The sequence below is a fragment of the Synchiropus splendidus genome, chromosome 6 (assembly GCF_027744825.2).
Source record: "Synchiropus splendidus isolate RoL2022-P1 chromosome 6, RoL_Sspl_1.0, whole genome shotgun sequence".
In the NCBI taxonomy this organism is placed as follows: domain Eukaryota; kingdom Metazoa; phylum Chordata; class Actinopteri; order Syngnathiformes; family Callionymidae; genus Synchiropus; species Synchiropus splendidus.
This window is the reverse complement of record NC_071339.1, coordinates 9893213-9907177: the sequence shown is the minus strand read 5'-3', so window position 1 is coordinate 9907177 and position 13965 is coordinate 9893213. Positions and strand designations below refer to the sequence as shown.

General features: G+C 41.5%; 2 protein-coding genes across 3 annotated transcripts in view; one reads left to right on the top strand and one right to left on the bottom strand.

Moving 5' to 3' along the window:
• The window catches only part of LOC128760507 (RNA-binding motif, single-stranded-interacting protein 2-like), a 31538-nt gene extending 26648 nt beyond the window's left edge, over positions 1–4890 (top strand). The window contains exons 9-14 of the mRNA XM_053867955.1: positions 134–227; positions 301–351; positions 424–534; positions 606–686; positions 785–872; positions 1329–4890. Of these exons, the coding sequence (XP_053723930.1) occupies positions 134–227; positions 301–351; positions 424–534; positions 606–686; positions 785–865 (418 nt within the window). The 3' untranslated portion in view covers positions 866–872; positions 1329–4890. The remainder of the gene's footprint in view (positions 1–133; positions 228–300; positions 352–423; positions 535–605; positions 687–784; positions 873–1328) is intronic.
• Positions 4891–5542: 652 nt separating this feature from the next.
• Positions 5543–12007, bottom strand: faim2b (Fas apoptotic inhibitory molecule 2b). 2 transcript variants are annotated; one of them, XM_053867957.1, is made up of 12 exons: positions 11302–12007; positions 11120–11162; positions 10201–10268; positions 10072–10136; positions 9955–10008; positions 9840–9890; positions 9722–9761; positions 8903–8940; positions 8733–8820; positions 8569–8664; positions 8323–8376; positions 5543–6548 (listed from the first exon to the last, which is right to left on the bottom strand). In XM_053867957.1, the coding sequence occupies exons 1-12, from the start codon at positions 11314–11316 to the stop codon at positions 6399–6401; spliced, it is 762 nt and encodes a 253-aa protein (XP_053723932.1). In that variant the 5' UTR covers positions 11317–12007; the 3' UTR covers positions 5543–6398. The 2 variants fall into 2 exon arrangements, with proteins under 2 accessions (XP_053723932.1, XP_053723931.1); XM_053867956.1 differs by having other exon boundaries at positions 5544–6548; positions 11120–11165; positions 11302–12006.
• Positions 12008–13965: the final 1958 nt, after the last annotated feature.

Genomic DNA, 13965 nt, shown 5'->3' with positions numbered 1-13965 from the left:
TGCATGCTCAGACAGAAAACAGCCCCAGCGCTCTTGGGATTCTCCTACTCTGGTCCATGACGGCCCTCTGCTGGATGGTCGTGGAAGATACGCCCCATGCGTCCTCCTCACTCTGCCTTTTTCTCCTTGACAGCTTCTACTCCTCACCCTACAGCCTCACTCCCAACCGAATGATTTCCCAGACCTCCCTCTCGCCGTACATGCATTCTCCCGTCTCATCGTACCAGGTGAGGCTTCTGTGGCTTCAGAATTGTGGGTGATGAAATCTTCCAGCTACGACGTCTGTAATCTCACCTGCAGGTACACAGTCCATCCTGGATGCACCACCAGTCATACCTCATGCAGCCAGCAGTGAGTAGACACCCATTCTGCTTGTGATGCACATGGCTTAAATTTGGGATTCCATTTATACTTGTTTTTTAGGGTACAGTTCTCACCCCGACAATGGAGCACGCCATGTCCATCCAGCCCACGTCCATGATGGGACCCCTCACCCAGCAGCTAAGTCACCTGTCCTTGGGCAGCGCGGGCACAGTGAGTCTTGGTCACACTGCAGCTCATATTGACCCCAAAAAATACATTAAAAATGACACTATTCTCAACAGTATATTCCGGCCAACACAACTATGCAGGGGACCTACATCCCTCAGTACACCCCAGTGCCTCCCTCCAGTGTCCCAGTCGAGGTACAAGCTGTCAAGATCATCTTTCATTGTGCAATTGAGTTATTGTTATGCATACCATCTGTTTCACCTATGGATATTCCAACCTGGTTTGGTTTCAGGAGAACGGCAGTCAACAGCAACAGGTTGCCATGGAGACTCCCACCGAGCACACAAACTACACGTACCAACACACCAAGTGAAGCTAAGGTACTGGGTCTTTGGTCGACACTCATCTTTCACCTTCTAGATACCGGCTCATGGCTCACTTGTACCACTGAAGCCATGTCCGATAATACAATTCTCTTAAGTGCAGAGCATTTAACTCTCATCTACAATTTTAGCGTGACCTGGACCGAATCATTTGTTTTTAACTGGATGCATAGTGCATTTACAGTCATTGACTGGATTCTGTGTTGTAGTTTTTTTCAAAAAGATGTAACCCGTGCAGTATTGTTTTGTTGTCATGAGGTTAGCAACAACTGCGTTGCTGTGCTAGTAGCTCTGTAGATTTAAGGCAGCTGATGGTGAAAGGCAGAGAGAGTGTCAATGCGATGATCATCTGCGATGACCTTTAAACACAAACTACGTATTTTTAAAAAGTCTATGTAAAGATGCTAAAATGTTTGAGTTTCTAAATGGAGACAAGCTCCTTTGTGTCTCCAGCTCCAGCCCAGCGGGCCGAGGGCGCAACATGAATCCTACCAAAGAGGATTCAGGCTGAAACAGAACTGTACTCCACACCATCACCAAGTACATGGACTTGAACATGGATGGCAAAAGGATCATGAGTGTGTGTGTGTGTGTGTTCCTGTCTTCAAGGGTTGAATGTGTGTGCGCGCATGTTTGTGTTTTTATTTTCTTCTTCTTCTTCTGTTTTTGAGACTTGTCTTCAGGACCTTTACTCGCATCCTCAAGAGTTTCATAACCAAAGGTGGGAGTCCTCTTCTATTTTGATATCTGAAAATAAGGAACAAAACCAGATGCTTTGAGGAAAAAAAAAGGAGGACGAGACACAAAACGTTTGTGTGCACGTGATAAAACATGTTCTGGATGTTACAGAGTGAGACTAAGGAAGTGTCTTTTTGTCTTTGTAAAATATGCAAACGTTTGTTTTGACTTCTTGTTGTCCACATCCTGCTTGCAGCAGTGGGGGTCTCTCTTGTACAGTTTTTAAAAAAACTCTTGCTGGTCTGGCGTACGGAGGTAACGTGAGCGCTGGAAGCAAACCGTTTAAAGCTACTTCTTCCTCTGGCTGCTGCGGAGACATATGTTCATGCTCATAGTTTACTCAAAGTCAAACATTCTTTCACAAGTGAAGAGAAGACAATCAATCATTTCTATTTATATTTGAATTAAAGTTCTATTTTTGAACCTTTATAGGACATTGAAACTTACATTTACTAAAGAAACACTATTTAATACTGTAGTATATAAATACCAGTAAAAATGAAGAGGTTTGGATCAATAAGCTGAATGTTGGGAGCCTCCAAGTTCCCGACTGCACCGTAGGAAAGCTTCACACTGTTGGCGTGACGTCCATGAGAAGTGGTTTTAAGCGGTTTTTGTTGTGGCATTTCTTCAGATCATTCAGTCGTCCCTCTGCTGGGGGACCAGGTGAACTTGTTGTTGATGTGAGCAGTTCGATTCTATGTACAAAGATCAGTGCAGTGACTAGATGAATTAGTTTAGTGAGAGGTTCGGGAAATCAAGGAGAAGACAAACAAATTCCCTGAGATTAGTTTGTTTGAATGGGAACTGTGAGTCTTTGGTTCAATGCTGCTGCTGTCACCTTCTTTGATTTTGATTTTATAGAAAGTTGTGATTTTTATTTTTGGATCTTTTGTCTGTCACTTCATTTTTCCTTATTATTGATTTCCTTTGAGGTAGATTTTAGCTGTAAAAACGTAGATTCTTTTAGTTTAGTTTTCACTCTGTACAGATTGACGCTGTTGTTTTTGTAGTGCACATTCTGTTTTCTACTCATCTGTGTCACTTCAGTTCACCAAACCATGCCTCACCCAAAACAATCACCTCATGCACAGAGTCCAAATATCTTTTACACGCTCACCAAGATGCTGTAGATATGTAGATAAGAGTCAGTGCTTTTACCGCGATACTTCACATTTGAGCTTGGAAGTGCCATTAAAGACGAACCTGTCACAGTTTCCTTGAACTCGTGAGGCATCTCGAATCATGCAAAAACCAATCCTTAAGCCTTAACACTCGAGACATGACCAACCTACACACTACGTCGATTCTTGGTGCGGGCACTGTGTCAGGAGTCTGGGCCGCCACTTTGCTCAGGTGCAGCTATAGAGTTGACCAATGCCTCACCAGTTTAGCCAGTCCAACTTAAGACAGTTAGGCAAGGTAGGCTGCCTTTAACCACAGACTCCGGTTGTACAGTCCCTCTAGAGGTAGACAGGGCAGGTGTACAGGAGAGGTGTCCCTAGAAATTCAACTGGATGCAGCGGCATGAGGGAAGATATTGGGGTTGGTCAAGAGCACCATGTCTTGTTCAGGCTTGATTCACAAGTACCATCGGAACAGGTGTGGTGCGTTCAGTGGCATAGAAAACGTCAAGTGAACACTGACCAATTAACTGGATAGTTCTTCCCCCTCCTTTCCTGGTTGTGAAGCCCAAAAGTAGCTGTGTTTCTGATGACCAGGAGCGAAGAAGTGAGTCAGGCCTGTGGGAGCCAGCCCTAAATAAAATGATCACTTGCCGGCGTTAGCTCGTAGTCAACATTCCTGCTCTGCGTAGAATTCCTGAGCCGCGGCAGCAAGGCGTCTCTAAAGTGCATCTTGTTCAAGTGAGCATTCCAGTCACAGCGACTTGGCATTGGTCAACCTCGGCTATCTCTGTAGACACGCTGCAAAGTGGTGGCACTTCTCTCCAACTGCTTTAGTACAATGACTGATCCACCCGTCGATAAGAAGAACCCCGGCCATCGCTCCCTCAAGCGGCCGTGAGTGGTGCGCTCGTGCTCTGCTCGTGCCTGAGTGGGTTCTTCAGTTTCCTTTTGGACTCATTTGTGAATGTTTCCGCCGTGAACCAGTCTGTCCTTTAATATCAGATGCCTTCTCTGACTGGAGTCAGTGACAATATTTTTACAGGAACACGGTCAACTGGTCAAAGTTACGTGGATGTAGAGTCGGTGCAGAGGGCGGGGTCCATGTAACCCGACTCAAGGTGCAGAGGTTCGGCCTCAGCCAACATTCACACACACACACACACACACAGAATGCAACACTTGATTTTGTAAATAGACTTTTCTTCCACCTTTCACACTTTTTTTATTTGTTTGTTTTCTGTTTTTTGTGAGTTTCAAATTCTTTTTTATTTCATTTTTTTTTTAAATTCAAAGTCTGTCCAGATATCAGAGCGAGGAGCAGAGGAGCCATGAAGGAATTTGTCATGGATATTGTTTGATATATTATATTGAGAGAAATGATATTCCATGTTTCAGCCATCATTTGTAACACTAAACACAACTCTAAAAGGATTTTGAAACTATGAAATGACCCTTGTTACAGTGCAGTGTTTATTTATTTGGTCAGACAAGTCAGCATTGATGACCTGTATGTTCAAGACACCTTTGAGAAAGCAGGGTTTCACCGAGCTGCACATCACCAGGAGCTAGTTTCCCGCTGTAACTGTCGTCCATGCACTTACGATACGTCCGTGGAGGTGTTTTTGAAGCGCGACAATTCTGATCGCTTGCAGATTTCATGGTTTGTTTCGTAGTTTCAAAATGTTTTGCTGCTAAAACAGGATTTCCAAATGCGCGGTTGGATGTTGTCAATTAAGGATTTTCAAAATGTCATTTGAAAAATTTGGTTAACGCAGTGAACGTCGAGTTTGAAGTGGAAAACTACTGTGCTGATCTGTAGGTTTTACAACGCTTCACTGTCTCACTGCTTAACACTGTATCAACCAAGTTTGTTGTGAATCTCGGACATTCTGAAAATGCCGCCGGCTCATCTCACTTTTGGAAAGTTTTCTTATTTATACAACTCATTTTGTACAGATTTGTTAGAGGAAAGAGGTTTTGATATTTGGTTATTTTGCAAAGCCACGTGGCTACTTTTGTCTTCCTGTGCCAGAGTTTCTAAATTGTCTATGACTTTTATGTTTTTTATTGATTGATTCAGAATATTTTTCCTTTTTCTCTTTGGATTTCAATATGTCTTTTTCCTTTTTTTAATAAAAGCCTTGTTTTAATGGTTGCATCTCTGTCATTCATGACCACAACATCAAAGAGTAAAGTCGCATACTGTCATGAGCAGGATGCTGATTTATCTGTCTCAATTACGTGTACTGTAGCACTACTCAAATTTCATTCACTTTTTATAATGTCTTAATATTATAGTACTATTTTAAAATATATTTATTTGTCCTATTTGAATTCAGAATGTCATCCAGCAAGGAATTTGGTACCTACTACTTGAATCACAGAATCCCAACGCATATGTTGTATGCATATAAGTATGACAGATCATTTGAAATATCAAACGTTACAATATAGCTACTATGTCTCGACTCCCATTTCTAGCCACCCAAATTTTCTGTCACCAAATATCATAGTCTTACACATATTTTAGCAATATATTTCGTGTTAAATATTCCCAGTGTAATGATCTAACGGACAGCAAATGGCAGTAGCGCTATAGCGTTCCCATGTCTCAGAGAGGCTGGCACTCGTAACCTCCAAACCATGGAAAAATATTTACTATAGTCACGTTATAAGGCTGGTTTATTACAGTGATGCGATGTTGTATGTTGGCACCATTCAAAACTTAACCTAACAGACATGAACTTGACCAAACATTTTTCCCTTCTATACAACTTTCGTTCTATTAAATACTTTCTTGCATTGTAGAGAGTATTAAACAGTTTATTATGATTATTATTATTATTAATAATAATAATAATAATAATAATAATAATAATAATAATAATAATAATAATAATAATAATATAATTATTATTAACATAAAGTTTTCAAACTTTTCACAGCATAAAATGTTGCCCTCTCTTCTCGTCAAATATTTCTCTTGGCATTCAACCCCATCAGTCACAGTGTAGCACTGCACGTCCCAGCTCCGTCACAAAGGCAAACATATTATCATTAAACTGAATGATACAAAATAAGAGCGGCAAGTGTTTGGGGTCAAAACAGTGACCAGAAATATAATTCTCTGTGGACCACTCTGAGACTGTGTTGTACAACAAGCTAATTCTGACCCTCATTGCGTGACTGCAACATGACAAACAGTGTTCTGATCAAATGACATCATCATACTTTGGAAGTCAGGTTTAATTGTACACATTTCAAGAGACATTCTTTTTGCAATGCTTCACTCATGTACAGGAAACCAGGTGGGTGAAGGAATTGAAGTCTACAAACCTATGATGTTAAACCAGCGATGACGATCTATAAGTATAAAACAATACAGAAATGCTGTGTACAACTCCGGTAGTTAAAAAGTACTCAATCCTGCTGAGTTTCAAAGTGCACATTCCCTGAACGTTGGTTTGTTGCTACACACCCAATGGGAGCATTTCTCTTCCCAACAGTGAGTCAAATAAACGTGTCACATTGAACATTGCCTGCGTTGGGAGATCCCTGTGAAGTCAAAAGCAAACTCCAGCTGCTGCAGTGCTCTGTGTTGCAGACACATCAACAGGATTCAGAGTTCAGCGTTCGCACGGGAAGAGAGCAGGGCAGGTCAGTCCCGCCCTCCGCCCAGGATCTGCAGCATGAACGTGTACAGGTAGATGACGTCCAGGTAGATGCTGAGGGTGGCGAAGATGTACTCCTCAGGGCTTATGCTCACACGCTTGTTTCCCAGCAGCAGCTGAGTGTCAAACGCCAGGAACTGCAACAACCAAAGCACGAGCCACATGAGTGGGTTAAAAACAGAGAGCATCCGTTCTGTGTCGCGGAACTCTCTCACACCAATATAGAACAATCGTGCTATCGTACGTGAATATACAGCCAAGTAGATCAATAGAGGAATATTAAAGGAGAAGAAGACTGTTTTCTGTTCTTACACTGGATCAAACACAAAAGTAAACCTCACACTAGAACAACAAAATCTGGCCCTGTGAGATGGAACTGAGCTCTGAGGCTGCGGCCCATGCTAACAGGCACGTTTCGTTTGGAGTGACACGTCACTAGTTCAGCACTAAACACTTATTAATGTCCTGGTTTTCTCTTGTTTCTTTTTCACATGATTTTCTCTCCCTCAAATTAAAGTCAATGAGAAAAAAAGCAATAAGAATTTTCAAGTCAATTACCTATTATATGAAGAGGGTTGTCAATAGGTTTGTGTTTTTATTTCATCGCACTAAAGCTGACTTAATTCGCGATTAATGCCGAATGAATCTCACATGTCTGCTCTAAATGTAGCTTAAAGGAAGCTGTTCTCAACACCAGAGTGGCCAATAATGTCTCCAACGTTCTGCTGTGAACATGTTGTTGAGCCTCTTCTGAGGTTATTCTGAAGAATGTTCTGGACAGTATCTGTTCTGTTATGTTGTTGGAGGAAACAAACGTTTGCATGAGGAAAGCATTGTTGGCCACTCTGCTGCTGACAACAGCTTCTTTTATGTTACATCTGGACCAGACACAACATGTGGGATTCATTTGCCATCAGTCGCACGTTAACTCTGCATTAGTGTGATTCACTGAGATCAAAAATGTAATCCATTGACAGCCCTAGTTATGTGTTGTGTTGTGTTCATTGTTTTTTTTTTTTTTTTTTATTATCCATATCAAGTCTTTATCTAGAACATACAATAGATTGAATTAAATTTTCTAATAGATGTAGGAAAACCTCCAAATTGATGTTCCGAATTCCTCGCTCAAGATCGTTACAATATAATATAATATAATATAATACAATATAATATAATATAATATAATATAATATAATATAATATAATATAATATAATATAATATAATATAATATAATATAATATAATATAATATAATATAATATAATATAATATAATATGATATAATATAATATTTTTTTTATTTATAATTTTGCAGGGTTAGTAGGCAAACAGATCCTTTGTCAGTTGATGTGGATGAATTTTCATCTATTTTAATTTGCATTTAAATAACGTGAAACGCAAATTAGATTTTTTCTTTATATTATAAAGAAGTGTATTATGTCAGGACATTCTATGCTTAAAATATGTTATTGGATTATATAGATTTTCTTATTTTGTGTACATTTCATTGAAAGATTCTCAAAGTAAATTGAGAAGATTTTGGAGGCTCCTTTGGAGTGGTGAACATTTTGGAAACTATGGGTGAAACAATATTATATACATCGATTTTTTTCCGGGACAAAAAAAAAAAGGATTTAAATTAGCTTCTCTCATTCAATTAAAAAAAAAAAAGAATGAGTGTCTATTTAGAATGTCTTAGTGGTTTCGCTGGTGTAGGCCGCATTAATGCAGGCCATGGGCCGCATGTGGCCCCTGGGCCGCACTTTACCCACCTCTGATCTAAAGCCATGACCAAACTCGGCAGCTCATTGTTAGAAATCATATCTTAAAGTTTAAAAGGGTCAGTTTTGTTGAACCATGAAGCATGAAGAAGCAAAACCAGGATGCATCAGAGCGATGAGTCAGCTCACCAGGGTAAAGAGGATGGCGCCCAGTACTGCATAAATGGCGTGTAACCAGGGAACCTGTGGATGGAGGAGTGTTACAAAACTCCGTTAAGACGGATGGTGAGCGGCTATTTTCAGACAGACATTGCCAGAGTGGATTATGTGCCGAGCTGAGCTCTACTGGTTGCTATAAAGGAATAATCCTGCAATTGTTGTTCAACACAGTGGCGGCTATTTTGGACTGTCTCCAAAACATTCCGAGGAACTTACGTATCCGAAAGGAACAACGATGGAGATGGTGATGGCACACAGCAGCATGACCATGCACAAGGAGAAGAGGACTCCCTGACAGGAAGTGAAGTCATACTGAAACAAGAGCAACAGCTCGATGAGCCTGGCGAGAGCTTCGCTCATCACAGTGATGTCTCGCTCACTTTGCTCTGGAAGCTGAAGACCGTGACCGAAAAGCAGACCAGCGCCGTGATTCCTAAACACAGGATGACTGACTTTGTGTTGTAAAAACTGAAAGCGGAAGACAAAATGTTCAGGTTAAAAAAATACAAAACAAACATTGAATTAAAAGCTGGTTCTGGTTCTCACCCACCTGGACACAAAGCCCATCATGAACGCCATGCTCAGCGTCTGCAGGAGGAGGAAGGAAAAGCTCAGGTCTTTGCTCTGACCACAATACACCGTTTCTAAGTGACATTTCTCCTCACAGTTACGGGCTTTCACACTGTGGTCACTGTAGTCCGCAGGGTTCAGTGGACATGGAGATGTGTTGTGTTGCCAGTCTCACTTCATTTTTTATTGGGTTCAGTAGTTTTTAGACGTATTTCAAAAAGAGCCACAGCTCCTCCAGGCGCCGTAGAGCAGCTGTGGTTCTGAGCCCTGGGATCCCTCTCCTGTTCTAACCCAAGATACCAACCGACCAGCAACACGCTCACTCACCAGACCTGCACTGACTTGTTCCTATCAAGCTACTTGAGCAGCTTTGGAGGTTCGACCGTGCATTTGCTCCCCAACGTCAACGTTCCTACACCCAGAACTAACCAAAGCTCCAGCCCCCACATTCGCCCACCTGCAGATCTAGAGATGATAAGTTAAACACCTTTCACAGCAGACATAGAGGACGATCACTACTGTCTGATAATAGTGATTCGGATTTTTGCATCTATCCTCACAAACATTAGAGATTACTTATGTGTATTTATTTCCTACTGAAAAATAAAGTTTTTTTTTCTTTATTTTCTCCAACAGATTGGATTTTTATAAAGTACTGCCTTCAACTTTAGTAGCTCAGGCTGAAGTAAAAGGTGTGGTTCAGTTTTCACGCTCAGATTTATTGAGTGTCTGTTTGATAATCGAAGATAAAATGGTGCCCTGTCACAACAGCGCTTGTAAAGACTAGCGGGATACTCACGAAAAGGACCAGCAAAATCACGTTCCAAGGAAACTGCCTCCTGTTGAGAAGGAAGAGAAATGATGTCCGCTTTAAAGTCACGCTGCAGCTCCAGCTGGAGCTGGTGAAGGACATTTACCGAAGTTCCCCGCAGCAGGAGAGAGCGATGTAGGTGGCAAAGAACATGATGCTGCAGACAGACACACGGTCAGTCAATGGGTTAATGGCGTGTTTGTGGTGTGTTTTATACTCACTAAGAAGCCATGTACAAGCCTGGATGGGTCTGAATATAAAACCTCACTGGTCCGCTGTAAAGAGAGAGCATGTTCGAAGGGCGTTTTTACCAAAGAGACTTGTGAATAAGACGTTACCAGAACGTGAAGAGACAAACGATTCCTACAGTCACCAGCTGCTGGACCATGAGGATGGCGTAGACCTGCAAGGTGATGGCTTTTGTTGAGGGAAGTTCCTGTGAGAAGAGGGACTTGATGAAGGCTTACCTTCCTGATGAAGGTCCGTCTGATGTTCTTGTCATCCCACACAAACTGAGCCTCCATCTCCTCGTACCCTGAAACACACATTATGTCAACAAACCTCTCGCAAAAACATCAATTTGAAAGATGAAAGGTTGATTCAAGATCTTTATGGACACTTGAGGCCATTCCAACTTCCCGTAGTGAATGAAATTAACCATTGTAATCCCAAAATAAAATGTGGGGGATATTTCAACCAACTGTACATACGTCGGTCCCTGCAGGAAATGGCGATGCATTGATGTGTAGAATAGACGGAACTAAAAAAGCGGAACTCACTTGTGCAGCACGCCGTCACCCAAACACTATATAGGACGGACGTGAGCAACTTCGTCCATCAGACTCCGCCCTTGTGAGGAGCTCCGTAACAAAACAACGAGCGCTCACTACACGCTGTCAGCCCGGAAACTACTCACAGAACATCACCATAAAAATAGTACGTATATTTATTTATTCTCTTTGTGTGCATATTTTTTAGTTCCTTATTCCCGTTATGCTGTTGTAGAACCATAAATGCTCGCAACTTTCACCGCAATTAAAAAAAAAAGTTATGCAAAATCACGCATTTTGGGCCACAACAACGGCAAAAAAGGTCTATGAATTCTTGAAGGGGCTGAAATGTGGTGAGGATTTTTACCACACACACAAGTGTGCGTGTGTTCTTTGTTTCTATGTGTTTTACATATGTAGTTCAATCCTACAATATGACTATTGAAGAATTTAAAAGCTCGACTACAACCACTCAAAAATATCACCATGACTCCATTAATATAATTTCACATTGTGTCGAACTGACATCAATCCATCTTTATACAGGACATTTTTGTGTATGAAGGCTAGAAGGCCAAATGGAGCGTCTATGATGATGGGCAGGGGTTACATTTACCTGCAGTCGCCTCCTGATAGCTGGGAGGTTCATTGTCCATCACCTGCTGAGATTAGAAGCCTTAAATTCTGTTACTTGCTACATGGCAAACATCATAAAATATTCACCAACATGACCCAAAGCCTATCATGAAATTCTTTTGAGGTCAGAAATACGATGAAGAAGGCTTCCGAAGCACATACCTTTCCCTTTTTCATCTTGTCCCCCGGTGTTCCCCTGTGAATTCAGACGTAATCCCGAGGACCTGAGTCTTGTTATTCACTAAGAGTAGGCGGTCGGATTCCAAACTCTTTTGCTGGATGTGTCCTCAAACAGAGAGTGGCAAGCTGCTGCTCACAGTCTGTATTCAGTGCGAGGATTACGCTGCAGCTTTTAAAGACCTCCATGAGGTTAATCTCGCTCTAGCCCTGATCTCCCCTCCCCCTCTGGAGGATGAATCTCTTCTGGTCATGTCCAGGTAGTCTGGACCGGCCGGCAAAAACCACCGAGGAGCAGAAACTGGGGTGTTTCTCTTCTGGCTCCTCCCAAAATAAGAAAGCGCAGCAATCCATTGGTGTACACTACTGACAGTTGCTTCCAGACGACATGGATTACAGGCATGTTCTGGAAGCATGACATCATCTTTTTGTGTTTGGTAACTCATAAGTTTGGTAACAGACTCTCCAGGCTAATGAGATGGAGGTTAAGACCATTAAGATGCACACACTGTTCAATAATGGGATGTACCAAAGGGGGCTGACCTTTACCACTATTCTTGTTGTGCTGTTGTGTGTTTTCTTTTAATTTTTTAATAAAGATTCTCACAAGGTGTTGACATCTTAAAGCTCATTGCTGCAAGTGAAGGAAGGTTCAGGTTATAGTTATGAAAATTGGTGGACTGTTGTTGAGTTTTGTAACTTTTTAATCACATTTCTAGAATTACAGTGATAGCAGTGATAGCAGTAACTCATATATATATATATATATATATATATATATATATATATATATATATATATATATATATATATATATATATATATATATATATATATATATATATATATATATATATATATATATCGTGATATCATGATGACAGTCACTACATTTCCAAGGAGAGAAAAGGTGTGCTTACTCATAACCAGCGGAAACATTCAGGGGTGAGATCCCGATTCACCTGTTGAGTGTCTCGGCCACTTCGCTTACTTCATGGTAAACGAAATGTCGTCCACAAGATGGCGGCATAGCGGAGCACAGTTTACTTGTCTTGACCTGAGCAGCTCTCGTCTCCCCTGGAAAACGCCTTTCAGTATTCGATGTTGATGGGAAGGAGAGGTCCCTGTGAAGCAGTCCTTCTCAAGTAATAGCCTCACTAGACGAGGGGCACATGTGGCATGCTTTTTTGTGAAGTTCAACTTATGATTGTACAGAGGAATTTGGAAGAGGATTAGGGCCAGTGAAGAAAAAAAAACTAAATGGCAGAATTCCAACTTTAAATCTCAGAATTCTGACTTTAATCTTTTAGTCAGAATTCTGAGGTTCTTTCTTCGATACAAACCAAGTCTTCGACGTATTCTCTTCAGAGTCAGAATACACATAACAGTCTGAGCATGATGTGCCACTACTGCAACTACAGTGGCACCTCGGTTCTGGACTACAATCCGTTCCAGACGGCCGTTTGAGAAACGATTTGTTGGAAATCTGAATCGATTTTTCCCATTACAATGAATGGAAAAAGAAATAATGCGTTCCAAGCCTTAAAATAGGCTTTTGTAGGAGTGAATGTAGAGTGTCTGCTGCAGGTGCACTGTTCCTCTATGTGTGTGGCCGCTGCATGTGGGAGGGGTTGCAGAGTGAGTGAGGTCTCTCCAGAAGTGAAGAGGTGCCCGGTGCGTGTCCAGCTCTGAATGTGCGCTTCTGTGCAGTTTGGCTGTGACAAAGTCATAAACCAAGTCACGCTCTGTCCCAGACTCGCCTCATCCCTGTCCCAGCTCCAGCCCACAACAGGACATCAAACCCTGGAGTGAGAGCGAGCACCTCCCCTGTGACACTCTACCACGGTCCAGTGCTGAAACAGGAAAGGTTTTACACCTCAATATGAAGAAAAAAACAGTCAGTAATTGTAGCTAACGGGACACGTATGCATACAGAGGCTGCGTTCGGGGGCGTTTGAGTTCTGGATTTTCGTTCGAAATCCGAAGCCAAAAAATCTCAACATTTTTGTTCGAACATCGATTTGTTCAAAGTCCGGGATGTTCGAAAACCGAGGTGCAACTGTATTACTTTATTACTAAGTGAAAGTCTAAGGCACAACTTGATGAAGTCATCCAAATCTGGCTTTTCAGCCAACACTGTGTTGAGTTGTGGTCACTTTATCTGCACAAGAAAATAAAGAAACCAATCATATTTTACAATTACTGAAATAATGTAGTGTCTGACAAAAAGTATACATATGATATATTTTGTAAACAATGATGTTCTCACTTATGGTGTTGTGTTAGTTATGAACTTCACTACATGATGACATGTTGTCTCCTCACAGCTACGCAGCAGTCTGATGTTTCCCCTCCCTACAATTCATAGTCATAATTCTGAGATCAAAGTCATAAATCTGAGATTAAAGTCAGAATTCTCACTTTAAAAGTCAGAATTCACTGGCCCTAATCCTCTTCCGTGTGATTGTTAGGCGATGTTATGCAGAGGAGTACTTAATTCTATGATTCTACCATAAATTATACTATTTACTAAATGATATATTTACAGAGGCATCAGGGGTTGGGGGTGCAAACGTTTACTTCCTCCTGGGTGGGGCACAACAGAAAATAATGGAGCAGCACTGCTGTAAAGGGAGGCAGTAGTTGTCT